This window comes from Hemiscyllium ocellatum, chromosome 18 (assembly GCF_020745735.1).
Source record: "Hemiscyllium ocellatum isolate sHemOce1 chromosome 18, sHemOce1.pat.X.cur, whole genome shotgun sequence".
Classification (NCBI taxonomy): Eukaryota; Metazoa; Chordata; class Chondrichthyes; order Orectolobiformes; family Hemiscylliidae; genus Hemiscyllium; species Hemiscyllium ocellatum.
In genome coordinates, this window is record NC_083418.1 from 32,200,268 (window position 1) to 32,219,854 (window position 19,587).

Consider the following 19,587-nt stretch of genomic DNA (forward strand, 5'->3'; position numbering starts at 1 on the left):
AGTTTGTTATTAAAAAAAACTCGTGAAATAGTAACTAAATGAAATTACAGGAGGACTTCTATCAGTGAATCAGGTTTCTGTATATTAATAGTCATCAATAATGTTATAGAAGGAATGTTGAGTTGCAACTTGCTGGTTGAACAATTATGGCTCTATCTATCTTACGGTAAGTACAGAAGGAGCTCTAACACAATGAGTTTATGTATGTTTGATTCAGTTTCCATTATGATTCAGCTTTTATTTTGCTTTAAATGGAGTCCATTTCCCCAATACTCTAATCAGCCATGGTCACATTTTTTTTGAAAAATAACTGCTAGGCAGTGTTGAGGGAGCTTCTGCAGTCTCAGACCCCAGCATAGAATATATGAAAAGACCAAAGGCCTATCTCTGAACTTAAGGCTAAGAACACTATTACCATTACAATCTGTCATACTTCTATTTAAACTACCAATGTCAGCACTTTTTTAAAAACTCTCCTGTTACATCTAATCTGTCTCCCATTCCTCTTCTCACTATCCTTTAATATTGAAATAACATGAATTGGTTTTTATTCAGGACATTAGAATTTCTTACCATCCCTCTTGTCCTTCCTTGCTCGTAAATCTATAGGTTTTGTAAAAACTGAGCTTGCCATCACCTAAATACTAGTTGTTGATTTGGCTTTCACTTTTTTCCAAACTTAGTGGGCCCTGTAAAATGAGCCTCAATTCTTGTTGTTAGAGAATTTTTTAAAAACTATGCAAATGATCAACAATCACTTCGTTGTAACGTGACATGGACTGACACTGTTAACTAAGCTGACAACTGGAGACATCAATGGCTGTTCACAATTGATAGGGAACTTGCACCTAGAAGTGGGGGCGGTTCCTCCACTGGAGGAAATCATTGGTGTATTTGGTATTCCCACTAACCAGTTGTTTTTTTATATATCTGTGCACTGTCACTGCTCAGACCTAAGATGACAACATCTCTAGGTACCTTGGCATATAGGTGCTGGAGAGCTCCATGCTCCAGTCGGGAGGTCACAGGTGAGAGAAGAAGGTCCAATGAGTGTAAGCCCCGTGTAACATTCAAAATGGATGGAGGTGTTACAAAAGAAGTAGTGTGCTCCTTCTGCTTTAGGAACCTCTCCACAAGGAGTTTCTGTCAAAAATCAGAAGATACAACTTTAACCAACTCCTGAAATGCAGATTTTTGTTTGGCAGTGGAATAAAGAGAACGGAAGGGGAGTAATCTAGGATTTATTGGGATGTTAACCATTTTGTTTTTGAGCATCTGGCTTCAGTTATTTAAATGCCTCACCTTAATCATTGATTATCAAAATGTCTGATCACTTCTAAGAATTTGAGCTGTTCTGCCAGGTCAGTTCATCTTTGTGCCAGCTCATTCTTATTGTATTTGAATAACTCCAAAACAATCTCCGCTTTATTGGTCAGCTGGTGCACTTCTGAATCGTGCAGCTCAGTAAAGATGAGAGATTTATCCAGAGTGTATACTAGGACCAAACAGCAAGCATCAGACCAGAAGAAGGAAAATTATGACACCAAAATTGGAGGTGTAGTGGACAGTGAAGAGGGTTACCTCCGATTACAACAGGATCTTGAGCAGATGGGCCAAGAAGTGGCAGATGGAGTTTAATTCAGATAAATGCGAGGTACTGCGTTTTGGGAAAGCAAATCTTAGCAGGGCTTATACACTTAATGGTAAGTCCTAGGGAGTGTTGCTGAACAAAGACCTTTGGAGTGCAGATCCATAGCTTCTTGAAAGTGGAGTTGCAGGTAGATCGGATACTGAAGAAGGTGTTTGGTATGCTTGCTTTTATTGGTCAGAGTATTGAGTACAGGAGTTGGGAGGTCATGTTGCGGCTGTACAGGACATTGGTTAGGCCACTGTTGGAATGTTGCATGCAATTCTGGTCTCCTTCCTATTGCAAAGATGTTGTGAAACTTGAAAGGGTTCAGAAATGATTTACAAGGATATTGCCAAGATTGGAGGATGTGAGCTACAGGGAAGGGCTGAACAAGCTGGAGCTGTTTTCCCTGGAGCATCGGAGGCTGAGGAGTGACCTTATAGAGGTTTATAAAATTGAGGGGCATGGATAGGGTAAATAGGAGAAGTCTTTTCCCTGGGGTTGGGGAGTCCAAAACTAGAGGGCATAGGTTTAGGGTGAGAGGGGAAAAGATATGAGAGGCTTGAGGGGCAACTTCATCACAGAGGGTGGTACATGTATGCAATGAGCTGCCAGAGGAAGTGGTGGAGGCTGCTACAATTGCAACATTCAAAAGGCGTTTGGATGGGTATATGAATAGGAAGGGTTTGGAGGGATACGGGCCAGGTGCTGGCAGGTGGGACTAGATTGGTTTGGGATATCTGGTTGGTGTGGATGGCTTGGACCGAAGGGTCTGTTCCCATGCTGTACATCTCTATGACTCTATACATGAAGGTAAGAGTAAAATTGTACAGTCATATAGCTGTAGAGTCAGAGACACATACAACATACAAACAAACCTTTTGGTCCAATCGGACCAGGCTAACCATGTTTCCATACTAAACTAGTCGTGCTTGCCTGTCATTGGCTTATATCCCTTAAACCTTTCCTGTTCATGAACTTATCCAAATATCATTTAGAAGTTCTAACTACCTGTATGCACCACTTTCTCTGGCAGTTCATTCCATGCCCGAAGCACACTCTGTGCTTTGAGAAAGGTTGCCCTTCATGTCCTTTCTCAATCTTCCAACTCTCACCTTGAAAGTATGACCCTGAGTTTTGAATTCTTCCACCTTAAGGAAAAGGCCCTTCCTATTCACCTTATCTATGCCCCTCATGATTTATAAATCTCGATAACTAATCAAAATTATTCCACCTACATGCAAAAAAGATTCAGAGAATTAAATCTAGAAGTTGGAGGCAAGAGTAAATACAAACTTGTGCTACAGCGAAGATACGGCATTACTTACAGAATTAGAAAAGGCCCTACAACGTACTGTTAAAGTAAAATTGAAAAGATTAGAAGATGGTTTGAGAATGACCAACAAAAGACCAAAACAATTGTAATGAGAAGAGATAGATTAGTAGACTCCAGTGGGAAGAATTGAAGTGGATGGTGTCACACTGGAGCAAATCAATGAGTTTGTCTATTTTAGGAACATGATAACAAATGTACATAGAATATAGAACAGGAGAAAGTGTGGACTAAAAATGCTGGACATCAGACTCAAAAAGTGTGGCACTGTAAAAGCAGCAGCTGAGGAGCAGGAGAGTCGACGTTTCGAGCACAAGCTCTTCATCAGGAATGCTCTTCATCATTGAATATAGAATAGTACAAGCCCTTTGGCCCCCTGTTGTGTTGACCTTTTATCCTACTTTAAGATCAACCTAACCTATGTACCCACCATTTTCCTATCATCCAGATGCCTATCCAAGAGTCACTTAAATGTCCATAATGTATCTGCCTCTACTACCACTGTTGGCAGTGCACTCCATGCACCCATCACTCTGTAAAAGAACCTACTTCTGACATCTTCCCTAAACCTTCTTCCAATCATCTTAAAATGATGCCTCCTTGTCTTGGCCATTTCCGCCCTGGAATAAAGTGTGGTTATCTGTTCTATTTATTACCTCTCATCATCTCTTACACTCCTATCAAGTCACCTCTCATCTTTCTTCGCTCCAATGAGAAAAGCCTCAGCTCCCTCAACTTTTCTCCTTAAGACATGCCCTCCAGCACAGACAGAATCCTGGTAAATCTCCTCTGCACCATCTCTAAAGTTTTCACATCCTTCCTACACTGAGGTGACCAGAACTGAATACAATACTCCAAGTATGGTCTAATGAGGGCTTGATAGAGCTGCAGCATAACCTTGTGGCTCTTAAACTCAATTCCCCTGCTAATGAAGGACAACACACCATATGCCTTCTTAACAACTCTTATCAAGTTGGGTGGCAACTTTGAGGGATCTATGGTAGACCTCAAGGTCCCTCTGTTCCTTCACACTGCCAAGAATCCTGCCTTTAACCCTGTATTCTGCATTCAAATTTGACTTTCCTAGATGAGTCACTTCATACTTTTCCAGGTTAAACTTTACCTGCCACTTCTCAGCTCAGTTCTGCAGCCTGTCAATGTTCCATTGCAACCTACAACAGCCTTCATGCTGTCCACAATTCCTCCAACCTTCTGTGATCAGCAAATTTACTAACCTACCTTTCCATTTCCTCATCCAAATCATTTATAAAAGGTTTGAAGAGCTGAGGTCTCAGAACAGATCCCTGTGGAACATCACTGGTCACTGAGCTCCAGGGTGAATACTTTCCATCTACTACCACCTTCTGTGATTCAGCCAATTCTGTATCCAGGCATCCAGATTTCCCAGCATCCCATGCCTCCTTACTTTCTGAATGAGCCTACCATGGGGAATGCCTTGCTCAAATCCATACACACCACATCCACTTTATCAATGTGTTATGTCACATCCTCAAAGAATTCAATAAGGCTTTTGAGTCACGATCTATCCCTCACAAAGCCATGCTGACTATCTCTAATCAACCTATGCTTTTCCAAATAATCATAAATCCTGTTTCTCATAATCCTCTCCAATATTTTGCCCACCACTGACATAAGACTGACTACTCTAATTCCCAGAATTATCCCTATTCCTGTTCTTGATCAAGAGAATAACATTTGCCACCCTCTAATCGACTGGTACTACTCCAGTGGACAGTGAGGACTTAAAGATCATCACTAAGGGCACAAAAATCTCTTTCCCTGCTTCCCATAGTAACCTTGAATGTATTCCATCAGGCCTAGGGGACTTATTTATCCTCATGTTTTCAAAATAACCAGCACGACCTCCTCCTCACCATCATGTTTGAGCATATCCGCCTGTTTCAGGCTGTCCTTGAGCCATTGAATCTCCTTTCACTATCACTCTCCTATTCCTTCCGCCACCCCCCCCCCCCAAATTGACTTCTGAGCCATAGAGCTAGGCTCAGTGTCAGAGACTTGGCCATCGTGGCTTTCCCCTGGTCAGTCATTTTCCCACCTCTTCAACAGAATACAAAACAGTAAGTTTCTTACTGAGGGGAACGGTCACAGAGCCCCTGCACTGGCTGCCTATTCCCTTTCCTTCTCCTGATGCTCACCCAGCTACCCATATCCTGTAACTTAGGTGAGACTATCTCCCTATAACTCCTCTCTACCATCCTGTTAGCCTCCTGAATGATCTGAAGTTCATCCAGCTCCATCTCTGGTTCCCTAACACAGTCTGTGAGGAGCTGTAATTGGATGAACTACTCGCAGGTGAAGTCAGCAGGGACACTAGCAGTGACCCTTACCTCCCACATCCTGCAAGAGGAGCATGTAACTGCCTGAGCTTCCATATTCTTTTGGTAATTTAGAGCAAAGGGAATTTTAAAAAATCCTTACCGTACCACCCTCTGCACAGAGTCTTTTATTTGATTAGAGGAGGAGGAGGATGGATGGGAGACACTACATGTATAGTGTTTGAGTTTAGCCACAGCCCGAATATGAGTTCAGTAACCCAGCCGTCCTTGTATCTGCTTCCACTCCTGTTCAGCCTGTGCTCTGCTGATTCCCGAGGTAAGTATTTTATATTCAAGCACCTTCCTGGCTGCCACCTGGCTTGTGCTCTCTCAACTCGTGCTGCTGAAATGGAGTCTGCTGATACACGAGGTAAGTATTTTATATGTAATGCAAAGGTTAGAAGGACAGAGATAGCCAGAAATAAATTTTTGAAGATCAAGGATGTTTTAACAACAAAACTCCAGTTTGTAACAAAGGAATAACTCAGAAGATGATGCATTCTATTCATCTTTCTGTATGCCTCAGAAACCTGGATAATAGATAAAGATTTGTGAAAGAAATCCGTCTTTGAAATGTGGATACTAAGATGTACACTAAATGTTCCAAACACAGTCCATTAGACAAATATAAGGATGCTTAATATTGTAAGAACAAAAAGAACTCCACAAAAGTGACATTTAGAAAATGTTGATCATTTGATCACAGCTGAAAAGGTACAGAAATGTGCAGGGTAATAAATGAAGACATTAATTGAAGCATTGTTGGATGGGAAAATGTCACAATGGTTGAAGAAGAGCTACCATGTGTGTGAGAGGATGGACCAAGACAGATGGGTGTGACACAGCATGCCAGCAGATCTCCTGGCAGGACTAACTACAAGCAGCAGCATATTGGACAAAGGGTACATCTGTCAGGGAGATATCATGGGACAGAGTATATCAGACTTGGGCTTATTTTAGAGGCTATTTTGTGTTGGTGTATATTGGGCTGGAGATTATATTATGCAATACCTCAGTTTTATTACTCTGCCTCTTGATGCATATGTATTGGTACTGAGGTTAGAATTGGCTATTGAAAATATTTTCGTCACAAAACCAAACATCAGTACACATCCTGTAATCTCATCCCTCCCTTATTTTAGTTCACTTTAGTTCACTTATTTTCCTTTTATTCCAACTACTTCCATTCCTGGTACTCCTGCCCAGCATTCACTTTGATCTCTATAGACCTTATCCCAGGCCATTTCCCTATGCCAGCTCTCTCTTACATCTTCTCTGTCCAATCTTTGTGCTGTCCTGATCCCATCCTCTTCCTGCATGGACTTGTCTCCTCCTCCCCGTCCTCTTCCTTATCCCTTTCCTTAGCCTTTCTCCTTCTCCCAGTCTTTCTGCCATGTTTCTCCCTCCCCCCCCCCCCGGCCACCCAAGCCTCACCGGATTCTAATCTGGTTTTAGAATTGACAGATAGCTTTTACCTACCAGTGACGTTCTCTCTCCATGGCGACAGATTGAGTGAGGGAATAGCTGAACTGTTACAGTATACAAAGTCATCGGGATAGTCATTGTGCGAGAAGACATCCACTGGAATTCTCTGAATCCTGGTGTTGTCACATATGATTCTGGACAGGGTGACTTTGTTCAGCTCTTCTCTCTGCTGGCTGGTAAACATGCCATCACTTTCCCACCAAAACCTGAGGAGAAAAATACAGCAGAGTAAGGTGCAGGACTGAGAAGAAAGCACAAAATTAGAAAGCAGAGTACTGTCAGATGCTGGAAATCTGAAAAAAAGTAGAAACAGAAAATGCTGAAGTATTCAGCGGGTCTGGAGTGAGAAACAGAATGTTTGAGGTGAATGACCTTTCATCAGAACTGGGAAAAGTGAGAAACATTAACCGATTTTGTGCAAGGAGTGGGTGGGACAAGGACAAAGGAAGATCTATAATACAGTACAAGACAGAAAAGATGAAATGACAGAATGTTAGCCTTACAGAACAAAGGGATTGGTGATGAGACAAAAAAAAAGCAGCAAAAAATGTGCCGAGAATATATGTGCTGCTTTGTGGAGAGAAAAATGAGGAAAAATAAAATTACGTGTGATGGTACTGTAATCAGAAGCTTAGGTTCATAATTTGTCAGGACCACTGAAGAAATCAGCATTTGTTTGATTAAGTCAAATAGTTGCTGGTGATGTTCAGTCCAGTAAGTTAGCTGACCTTGTTTCAAAAGGTGCCTGGAATAATGTTTCACAGATGTTTTGCCATTATGACCCCTTTTCGGTGCTTTACAATTGCTGTGACCCCAGACCTATGGGTATGGGGTGGGGAGCAGTGGCACTGGCAGTCGCATTGGAGAGGGTGTCCTGATGGTGGTGGGTGTTTGGTGGTTTGGGGAAGGGCGATGAAACTGAGCCTAGTTGAAGTGAAGGGGCCAGGAGTTCCATTCATAGAGTTTTTAATTTAGAAAAGCACATTCTTCTCTCATGATTTTTAAATGCTGCATTCATGCCTCAAGGTTCAGTGGTTAGACCATACAGCTTTTAGTCATTGGTCAGAGTTCTGTGGTAGTCATCATTGCATTGGAGCTAATGACCCATTGTTTGGGAAGCCTTGCCTCAAAAGTTTATTTACTTTGACTCCCTAGGGCTGAAGTTTTTCCACTTAGTTCACAGATCCATAAATCTTTGGTGATGAATAATATTCCTGGGTGGTAGAAATTCGCAGAGAATTTTGCTTTCTGAGGGTGCAACATATTCTCTTTTGCCAGGACATGATGGCTCAGATGTTTGTGGTGGGCCTTGAACATTGACTGTTGTCATTAAGTGTTAATCAGGTATCTGTAATATTTTCAACACTCCATGTTGTCTATTGTTATGTTGTTCGTTGGTGGATCCATGGATGAGTCTGTCATTCATGTGGCATGTGACACCTTCCACATCAACTATTTTAAACATTTGTCTTTCCAGAATCCCCAGTGAGGATGTGGTTGCAAAAGTAAGACCATTGAAATAATAACATCTAAATAGTGTTATAGATTAGATTCCCTGCAGTATGGAAACAGGCCTTTTGGCCCAACAAGTCCACACCAATCCTCTGAAGAGTAACCCACCCAGACCCATTCCCCTACCTAATGCATCTCTCACTATGGGCAGTGTATCATGGTCAATTTAACTGGCATCTTTGGATTGTGGGAGGAACCCACAGTAAACCCATGCAGACACTGAGTGCATGTGCAAACTGCACACAGACAGTCACTCAAGGCAGGAATTGAACCTGGGTCCCTGGCACAGTGAAGCAGCAGTGCTAACCACTGAGCCACCATGCCACCCCAATGAAGGTGACTAGAGTTTGGACTCCTCATTTAAGGGAAATTACCAGAATCTAATGTTTGTATTCAGCTTAGTGAAAGTTGTGCTGTTTGTGAACCAGATGCCATTAGATGCATTTCTCATGGTTCTGTCTTGTTCAAATGCATTCAATTAACGTAGTTTCTAGTCGATCTATCCAGTTCGGGAACTGGCAGTAGCTGATAGCTGATCACAAGGCTTTGTGGGTTCTGTGACTAGTGAAATAACCTGCTCAGAAGCATCATTGCAATCCCACTTCTTCCCCTTTTGTAGAAATAATTGTAAACCTTCCTGGGTGTAAACAAACAGACGAGTTATGACATTTTCTTTCAGTGTTGCGTTGTATGCAGCATTTACGTTTCTAAGGCATTGGAAATATTTTGGAAATTGTCATTTAAATTCACTTTAATTGTTTGTTGATTTCTACCACATTGGGAATGAGGACGAACCCTTACAGACTTACTTACTTAACTAGTTGTGTGGATAACTAATTGAGTTTCAGAGATTTCTCTGTCTTTTTGCCTTTAATATCACCTGAAGCTAATCTCTTACTTTGAGGCTGATTCCTCCTGGACCTTGAAGTTTTGCCAGGGGAAGACTGCTAGATATTTTACAACTGTTCAAGCCCATTCAACAGAACAGTAAGTATCACGCCTGTGTTTAATTTAAAATTGGTATGATGTCCATTGAGTTTAATTTTAGCCCTCTAATATTGTTACTTATTCTTTGTGATTTCCCCATTAAATGTGATTTTTAGTACAGGGCTTTCTTTAATAGCTTCTGCCTAGTGGTTTATAAACACAAACTTTTTGAAACAATCTGTTGTTTTAAAACAACTGCTAATGTTATAGCCATGGGTTCTGATAGTGTGGGAATAAGCTTTTTGCCTGTGGGCATCCTGAAGCCATGACAACTTTGCAAAATGACGTTTGGTGCTTTTTCAGGATGGTTCCAATAATGTTGTTCTGGTGTGCTTTTGGTTTTGTCCCACTGAGATGTATAATCTTCAAAGCACTTTGCCCTTGGCTTCACTGTCTGGGGCTACCTACAGTCAGGAAAGTGGCTGGATAGTGCTGGGTGAGTTCATTGCTCACCTGAATTGAAGGCCATGTCTCCTTTGGTGCTGTCTGTGGTGGTTGCTGGGCATACTGGCAGGGTTTCCTTCTTGCACTCTTATTGTTGGCATGGCCTTGAGGTCAGCCTGCTGCTCTTTGTTAACACTGGCTTTTTCTGCAGGCTTCTCCTCATTGCTTACCACCATTTTCTCTGTATCTGGTTACCAAAGCTCCCCAGTGTTCTTTTCTTTTTTGTCCACCATCCATATGCTGTAACAGTTTCCAAAGCCAGAAGTCCATACCAGGGATAGTGTAGCATGTCCAGCTTAGAGGGAAAGTTATTGGCTACCACTTGCCTCTATGCTGGAATATTTTTAAGGTGTTTTGACTGAATACAAGCCTGGGATAAACTTCTAATGTTTATTACCAAATACATAACTAGAGATTTTCTGGTGCTTTCTTCTGTGAAATCTCTGACCATGTGATTTGACATCACCATGACATACTTCCTTTTGCACAAGCTCAGTAACTTTGAGGGCATTAGGACATTTAACTGTTTATAGCATTGACTATTCATGAGCTTAGTTTATGAACTAATTACACCCAGAGGAACGAATGGGGCTCTAGTGCTAAACATATAGAGAATACATAATCCCTGCAGGAGTTCAGGCACCAGAGGGTGTGCCTGTCACTAAGATTTGGGATTCTTCCCTTCAGCTTCCAATAATCAAGAAAATGCTCAGAATGATTTGGTGATCCTTGTTGAGTGTATAAATGAGCTGGACAAAGTGTTTGCTTTTTAAACTCTAGCACAACACTTGAATACCTCTGAGGATATCTAAAACATGGGTCCTGGCAACCAGTTTCACAATTATCCTATATATTCTGAAATTTGCCCTTCTGTTATTTGATTTCCCAACCCAGTTGGTGTATGCCAGTCATTGGATTTAGGAAAGTATGGAGCGTCCTCATGGAGAGGCTGTATGCAGACTTTGTATCAAGCCATCAAGAGTATATGTGTAACTTGACTTAGACGCAGCTAATTAATGAGCATAAAATGTTTAAAAACTTTGCAGATCATTGAAATTAGTCTCTGACTCACTCTAACCTAACCAGTCTGTTTTGGTTAGGGGAGCACTGGCAATTCCTATACAAACCTGTCTCCATCCCTCAAAATTTGGAATTGTTTTCCAAGAAGACAGGCCAGGAGTTCTCCAACCCGAGCTTTGGGCAGTAATGGCTCTGCTATTGCACCGACCCACACATCGATATTGGCAGGTGTCTTGTACACTGATAGGAGCTTCTTGGCCAAGAATGTGCTGTTAAATATTTGTATCAATTCGGAGAGATTTCTGGCTTCCTGCAGTCCACAGAATTGTCTCCAAGCACTGTAACCTATCCAGAAAATAAAGAATGTTCAGATTGTTCTTTGGAACAAAAAAGAGCCTCATTCTGTGTCATTGCATAATGCTCTGCAGGCATAATGCACTAATTTCCAGCCTTATCCCATCTTTGTCGACAATATGGCCCAGGAAGCAAATACTTTCCTTTGAAAATCCACATTTGTCATTGAGGGTATGCCTATTGGCCCGAAAGCGTTTCAAAACCATATGGACGCTAGACTGTCTCCTGTGTGTCAATAAGCCATTAGTGTGGCATATTACCCCAACTAATCCTTTTGATGTATTGGAAGTAGAAAGTTTGAAGATTTCTGGCGCTGAGATGATCAAATGGCAATCTTTGAACAAAATCTCCCAAATAATGTGATAAATATCGTAAGTAGTCTTGCTCCTCTCAGAACCGACTGTTGGCATCAGATTTGATGAACAAAAATACTTTTAGACAATTTGGCTAAACTCTTATTGAGGGTAAACAAAGGGTAAATTTATCTTGTTAATGATTTAAAGTATGTTGAATCAATACATATTATGATGGACCTCTTGGGTTTGGGTGTAGTAACCAGGCCCATGCAACACTTTGTTGGATTGGCTACTGTAATGTTTGGAGCTCAATGAAACAAGAACATTAACTCCTTCAGAACCATTATATTGTCCAAGAGTTCATATTTCTTCCAAATGTTGTTTTATCTGGAAATTTTGAAATTGTGCTTTGTGCATCACAGTCTGGATACTTAATATGTTAGGAAGTGCAGGGGTCTCAATGCTGAATCTGACTATAAACCTCCCTTTAGTATGAAAAAGGACTGCCCTAACTACACTCAATTTTCTGTTGCTCAGCCAGTTTTTTTTTAATAAGTTGCTATAATTTCTTAAATTCCATGAGTTCTAACCTTTTTCAGAAGTCTGTTCTACATTAATTTATCAAATAACTTTGGAAGTCCAAATACACAACATTAATGACATTAAGCCAATTAATACTTGGCCCAATCTTACCAAAAATTAAATAAATATCGATTGTGACTAGTTTGATGGAGTGTTTCCTTTTCATGGAGGTGCATGTTGTTACTGCCCATGGAAGGTGTCCTGAGATGTTGGTAATTGATAGAGGTCTGGAGGAGAAAACAGTGAGCTGGAGTCACCAGATAACTGTTGTGATTTTCCATTTACTTTCTATGTGGCAGGTCGGAGAATGCGAAACTATATTGAGGTGAGTTTACATAATTAATCATGTAAATACAAACCAATACCTTCAAATAGACCTCTTGCCAGTCATCAGCTAGAATCTCATCTTGCCAAACAACACTTGGAAATTAGGACTTCTTGTTCTCAATGGTATGAAGCACTCATTCTCGATCTCATGATTCTCCTAACTCTTTTGCCATAGTTATAGAGTCATAGAGATGTACAGCATGAAAACAGACCCTTCGGTCTAACCTGTCCATGCCAACCAGATATCCCAAACCAATCTAGTCCCACCTGCCAGCACCCAGCCCTTATCCCTCCCAACCCTTCCTATTCATATACCCAACCAAATGCCTCTTAAATGTTGCAATTGTACCAACCTCCATCACTTCCTCTGGCAGCTCATTCCATACACGTACCACCCTCTGTGTGAAAAAGTTGCCCCTTAGGTCTCTTTTATATCTTTCCCCTCTCACCCTATACTTATGCCCTCTAGTTCTGGACTCCCCGACCCCAGGGAAAAGACTTTGTCTATTTACCCTATCCATGCCCCTCATAATTTTGTAAACCTCTATAAGGTCACCCCTCAGCCTCGGATGCTCCATGGAAAACAGCACCAGCCTGTTCAGCCTCTCCTTATAGCTCAACTCCTCCAACTATGGCAAAATCCTTGTAAATCTTTTCTGAACTCTTTCAAGTTTCTCAACATTATTGGGCGGCACGGTGGCACAGTGGTTAGCACTGCTGCCTCACAGCGCCTGTAGACCCGGGTTCAATTCCCGACTCAGGCGACTGACTGTGTGGAGTTTGCACGTTCTCCCCGTGTCTGCGTGGGTTTCCTCCGGGTGCTCCGGTTTCCTCCCACAGTCCAAAGATGTGCGGGTCAGGTGAATTGGCCAAGCTAAATTGCCCGTAGTGTTAGGTAAGGGGTAAATGTGGGGGTATGGGTGGGTTGCGCTTCAGCGGGTCGGTGTGGACTTGTTGGGCCGAAGGGCCTGTTTCCACACTGTAAGTCTAATCTAATCTAATCTTTCCGAAAGGAAGGAGACCAGAATTGCACGCAATATTCGAACAGTGGCCTAACTAATGACCACATTGATGGGCTGTGGTTCTACTTTCTGAGTTACCTTTTTAAAAAAAACCTGAACACACTAGTTAAATTCTATTTGTCCTTAGCATATTGGTGCTGATTTTCCCTAATTATCTTTCATTTATGTTTTGATGATACTTGATTTCAGAATATTATAGAGTATGTCTCCTCAATTTTCAACTCTACTTCCCTCGTCAAGTTTAAATGCATCTTATGCAGCATCTTATTGACTTTGAATACTGCACAGAAACTGACCTAATATTGCTTCTCTTTCAATTTTTATGATTTAGATGTCAGCATAGGAGGTATGGTTAATAAATCTGCAGGTGACATCATAATTGGAGCTATATTGGACAGTGAAAACTGTTACCTCAGAATACAATGTGATCTTGATCAGATAGGCCAATGGGCCGAGGAGTGGGAGTTGGAGTTAATTTAGATAAATGTGAGGTGCTGCATTTTGGAAAGACAAATCAGGGCAAGAGTTATTCACTTATTGGTAAGGTCCTGGGGAGTGTTGCTGAACAAAGAAACCTTGGAGTGCAGGTTCATATTTCCTTGAGAGTGGAGTCACAGGTAGATAGGATAGAGAAGAAGATATTTGGTATACTTGCCTTTATTTGTCAGTGTGTTGAGTATAGGAATTGGGAGGTCATGCTGTGTATATGTAGGACATTGGTTAGGCCACTATTGGAATACTGCATGCAATTTTGATCTCCCTCCTACAGGAAGGATGTGGTGAAACTTGAAACAGTCAAGAAAAGTTTTGTAAGGATGTTGCCAGGGTTGGAGAGCTTGAAATATAGGGAGAAGCTGAATAGACGAGGGCTAGTGTCCCTAGAGCATTGGAGGTTGAGGGGTGACCTTATCCAGGTTTATAAAGTCATGAGGGGCATGGATAGGGTAATAGACAAGGTCTTTCCCCCATGGTGGGGAATTCAAAACTAGGCATGGGTTTAGGATAAGAGGGGAAAGATTTAAAGGGGATCTAAGTGGCAATTGTTTCACACAGAGGGTGGTGTGTGTATGGAACGAGCTGCTAGAGGAAGTGGTGGAGGCTGGTACAACTACAGCATTTGATTAGATTCCCTACAGTGTGGAACAGGCCCTTCAGCCCCAGAAGTCACACCAACTCTTCAAAGAGTAACCTACTCAGACTCATTCCCCTACATTTTACCCCTGACTAATGCACCTAACACAATGGGCAATTCAGCATGGCCAATTTACCTGAGCGGCACATCTTTGGACTGTGGGAGGAAACCAGAGCACTGGGAAGAAACCCACGCAGACATGGAGAGAATGTGCAAACTCCACACAGACAGTCACCCGAGACAGGAATTGAATCTGGGTCCCTGGCGCTGTGAGGCAGCAGTGCTAACCACTGAGCCACTGTGCTGCCAAAAGGCATCAGGATGGATATATGAAGAGAATGGGTTTAGAGGGATGTGGGCCTAGTGCTGGAAAATGGTACTAGATTTATTTAGGATATATGGTCAGCATAGATGAAGGGTCTGTTACCATACTATGCATCTCTATGACTCTAATTTCATGCCCATCAGGTGCCTACATTGCTTCTTCTTTCACCATGAAGTTACTTTGGTAAATGCAGATGGAAAATATTAAATTAGTCTTTCAAAATGTCCCCATCCATTGTGTATAAGTTCCTTTTATAATCCCTAATTGGTTTCCTTTTACCACCCAATTGTATTGTTTAAATGGCTAATAGGAGACCCAAGACTCTTGTCACATTGCTGTTGAGGCAGCTTGCTGTGTGCACTCTGACTGTCATATTTTCTGTTACGATAGTGACATCACTTCAAACAAGTACTTAATTGCCTGTAAGATCATGTAATGTGTTAAATCAATGCAATTACTTCTTTTCATATTTTCTGCTCCATTGGTACTTAACAAAATGGCAGGACTGATGACTGTAGAGAGCTTAATGCATTAAAGATTATATTCACTGGAGTTAGGAAAAATGAGAGGATATCATTTAGAAACTGAAACCTCCGTCAGGGCGGGACTTGTACAGTTTATGGTAGGGCCCTGGGAGTGTTGATGAACAGAGAGACCTAGAGGTACATGTGCATATGCACATTTCCTTGAAAGTGAAGAAAGCGCTTGGTATACTTGCCTTTATTGATCAAAACATTCAATATCGGAGTTGGGACATCATGTTTGGATGTACAGGACATTGATTTGGCCACTTTTAGAAGATTGCGTGCAATTCTGGTCGCCCTCCTATAGGAAGGATGTTGTTAAACTTGAGGGTGCAGAAACAATTTATAAGGATGTCGCCAGGATTGGAAGAGAGTTATAGGGAGAAGCTGAACAGGCTAGGGTTTTTATCCCTGGACCGTCAAAGGCTGAGGGGGTCTTTATAGAGGTTTGAAAAATCATGAGGGGCATGGATAGGGTAAAGAGCCAGGGTCTTTTCCGCGGTGTGGGGGAGTCCAGAACTAGAGGGTGTAGATTTAAGATGAGAGGGGAAAGACATAAAAAGGACCTGAGGGGTAACTTTTTCATACAGTGGGTAGTGCACATGTGGAAAGAGGAAGGGTTTGGAGGGATACGAGCCAAGTGCTGGCAAATGGGACAGGTCAGACTGTGGGATATCTGCTCGATGCAGATGAGTTGGACCAAAGAGTCTGTTCCCGTGCTGTATGATGTTATGATGGGACAGTGTAGATGCAAGAGACATGTTCCTGATTTGGATGATCAGCCATGACCATAATGGATAGCAGAGCAGGATGAACGGCTGCATGGCCTACTCCTGCTCCTATTTTCTGTGTTTCTGTGTTGACCTGTAGTTTGATACTTCCAGGCCTGAGGCATTAAGTTTCGGCATTATCATTGCTCCTGTAATTGCAAGATAATTCTTTACAAGTCCTTATTCTCAGAATATTCATTTCACACCTGCTTTACCAGTTAGCCTTTGAGAATGAAGTAGGTATTTTTATGCATGACTTTTCCTGAAGGTTGAACACTGAGTGAGCCAGTGCTGTTCTTTCCTTGCCCTGCAGTAAATGGCCTGAAGGAATGTTGCTGGCAGGCAGGCAATTCCAGGTTCCAAACAGGAAGAGCAAGAATCTTACTAAAATAGAACAATCTCATCCATATCATCCAAAGAGTTCCTAATTGTTACACATGTCAGATTATATATTATCCTTTTTGTGGCACACTTTAGCCATTTGTTAATGTGATTGGTTGCTGGAGAATTAAATGGAACTTAGACAAAAAGTAGTTGTTTGATGAAACCAGTCTCTCTGTCTTTATTCCTGTGTCAGCAGTAATCTGAATCACATGTACCTCCCTCCCCAACTGACTCCCAGATTCCTTTGTCTTTTTACCCACCCATGTGATGGTTAGATTTTGCAATAGCAATGGTAAAACTGCTAGCTTTTGCTGTCTGTGCTGTCTGGGAGAGCTCCACAGTGTGAGCCCAGTGTGGTGGTGGTGGGGTGGGGTGGGGGAGCGGTGAGTCCTGGAGCAGGAATCTGGCTGTGGTGGGTGGGGTGGGGATGGGGAGATAGTGAGGAGGGTGAGTCCTGGAATGGGAGGCTGGCTGCGGTGGCGTGGAGGGGGGGGGGGGGGGGGGGGTGCGGGCGGGGGAAGGGAGGTGGTGATGGATGTGAATGCCAGGAGGCAAGTCCTGGCCTGGAGGCCTCAAGAGGAAGCGAGGCCCTTGTGGATTGGTAGTGAGGCTGGTGTGGTCTGGAGCTCAGTGCTGGCAAAGGCTTGTGAAAAGGAATGCAATTTGGGTTTTTAAAATAAAAATCTCTGTATTCCTATGCTGGACTTTTATTCATTATTTTTTCAATTCTGTAACAATACTTGAGTATTTGTACCTCGGTATTCTGTACCTATAATAGGGCCATATGTGGCAACATTGCAAAAGTTTCACTGCACTCATTTGACTCCACATGACAATAAAGCCAATTCTATTCTATTCTTTTCTTTACTGTTCTGAAGTCAGCTTCTGTTTCTGGAGTCTGCACGTGTGCAGTTAAATGTGGAAATGCAAAGCTACAATATTATTGGTCATGCTGTCTGTGAACTTGGTTTATCTGCTGATACTCACTTGGTAGTCCATGATCTCTCCCCCGCTGGACGTTTAGTGCTGCCAGATCCAATGCTAAGGATTCCTTGGGCTGAAACAACTTTTCTGTCAGCTCTTCTGGCATCATCTGTGTTTGTGTTTGAAGCTTGGCAGAGTTCAGTATAATTCCTCGAATGATAGGGTCAATACCTCCTGCAGTTTAATGCAACACCCTCAATTAGAGTACCAGACATTGAGAATGGCACTGAAATAGACACTTGGTTAGAGTACCAGACAATGTGGCAGATACTTGAACAGCCCCTGAGCTAGACCACATAGCAATGGCAGTGACAGACACTGGGTTAGAGCACTGCACAATGAGAGTGACACTGAAACAGCCCCTGTGCTACAACAATGGACAATGGGGGTGACAGTGAAACAGCCCCAGTGTTAGAGCACTGGGTAATGATGGTGACGGTGAAACAGCCCCCGTGTTAGAGCACTGGACAATGGGGGTGACAGTGAAACAACCCCTATATTAGAGCACTGGACAATGCTGGTGACAGTGAAACAGTTCTTATGTTAGAACACTAGACAATGGGGGTGATGGTGAAACAGTCCCTGCGTTAGAGCACTGGACAAAAGGGTGACACAGAAACAGACACTGTTAGAGGATTGAACAATGAGGGTGACACTGAAACAGAGTGTGGGGGTGAATTTTCCCTTTGTTCCCCTTCCAGATCACAGGTGGTAGCAGATTAGCCTCCAATTTTAAACAACATCTGTCCACTCTGCTGGGAAGACGCCCCGACAGCTGTCATGGCTGTTTGCCAACTAATGGCAGGAGGGGAGATGATCTGGCACCTGTGGCCTTTCTTACCTTGTCAATTTTCTACCTTTCTTTAGAAGTACCTCCATAGCAAGGTGTCCTCTTACTGCATTTGGACTTTACAGTTCAGGTGCTGGGAAAACATATTCCCAACATCCTCACCTCTTGGTCAAATTGTATTTGGTGACTGGCACTGATATGAGGCAGCGTCTGGATTTGGAATATTATCCAACATCGGGATTCCTTCCCAAAAGAAAATTCTAACCCAATAAGTTTGCATACAGGATGAGAAGAGGATTGCATTGGCTGACTAATTCTCTGTTCAGATTTACAGACGAACATGCTGGTTTGAGTAAAGAATTACAAATCTCTGGAACCAAATAGCAGGTACGTGATAAATCCAACATTAATGGATTTTGCTCCTGATAGTATACATGTTTAAATGTGTAACTTTTAGTTCTTACCTTCTTCAATAATTCTCCAGGGAGAGAAGAATGACTTGTGCAGAGAGATGCTGGGGTAGACTGGGCTCTCTCTGTAATTTTCATCTAGTCGAAACACTGTTGGGTGGATGGTAACATGAGCAAAACGAAATGCTGCTGTGGCAAATACATTAGAAATCCGAGGGTCAACTGTTTCATCGTAACCCTTATAAGGAGGCAGCTGCTGCTCTGTGGCAGCTGGCCCGAGAATTTTAGGTATATATTCCTTCCAGTTTATAACCTGTCGGAAAGGGAAGGCAAGCTCCAGTTACATTTCCTTCTCCTCAGCCCATTGACCAGCATAAATCTTAGATGCTGAAAGCAAAATGGCATCTCAATACTGTTAGTACATAGATTTGAAATTCAGTGAGGATCAGTCTTTCCCTGTGTCTCCATTAATAATGACTTCCATCTCTCCATATGCACTTCAATTTTTGTCTTCACCTTTTTTTATTTGCCTGGTCACAATCTCTGTTCTTGCTGACCATTTTTAATTAGTTTATGAGATGAGTGTTGCTGGTTAGGCCAGTATTTGTTGATCACCCCTAATTGCCCAGGCAGCAGTTAAAAAGCAGCCACAGTACTGAGGGGCTGGTGTCACATGGAGACCAGACCAGGTAAGATGGCAGGTTTCCTTCTCTAAAGGACATTTTTAACTTGAATTGATACACAGACAGGGACACATGGCTTATGTTGACATAATGTAATATTTTTAAAACAAAATCATGGATAGCAGAAACTTTATTATGGATTGGGCAATCAGTGACACCCCGACTGAATTATAATTGTTCAAACAACATATATAGTTCTACTTTACAGATCGAGTGATCAGTGATCCTGTGAAAAT

The 19,587-nt window shown here is 42.2% G+C and overlaps 1 protein-coding gene across 1 annotated transcript in view; it reads right to left on the reverse strand.

Moving 5' to 3' along the window:
- Positions 1-1,367: 1,367 nt before the first annotated feature.
- The window catches only part of LOC132824289 (eosinophil peroxidase-like), a 94,859-nt gene continuing 76,639 nt past the window's right edge, over positions 1,368-19,587 (reverse strand). Inside the window, exons 10-14 of the mRNA XM_060838631.1 lie at positions 18,723-18,981; positions 17,472-17,642; positions 10,876-11,113; positions 6,800-7,011; positions 1,368-1,495 (exon numbers count right to left, since the gene is read on the reverse strand). Coding sequence (XP_060694614.1) covers positions 1,368-1,495; positions 6,800-7,011; positions 10,876-11,113; positions 17,472-17,642; positions 18,723-18,981 — 1,008 coding nt within the window. The remainder of the gene's footprint in view (positions 1,496-6,799; positions 7,012-10,875; positions 11,114-17,471; positions 17,643-18,722; positions 18,982-19,587) is intronic.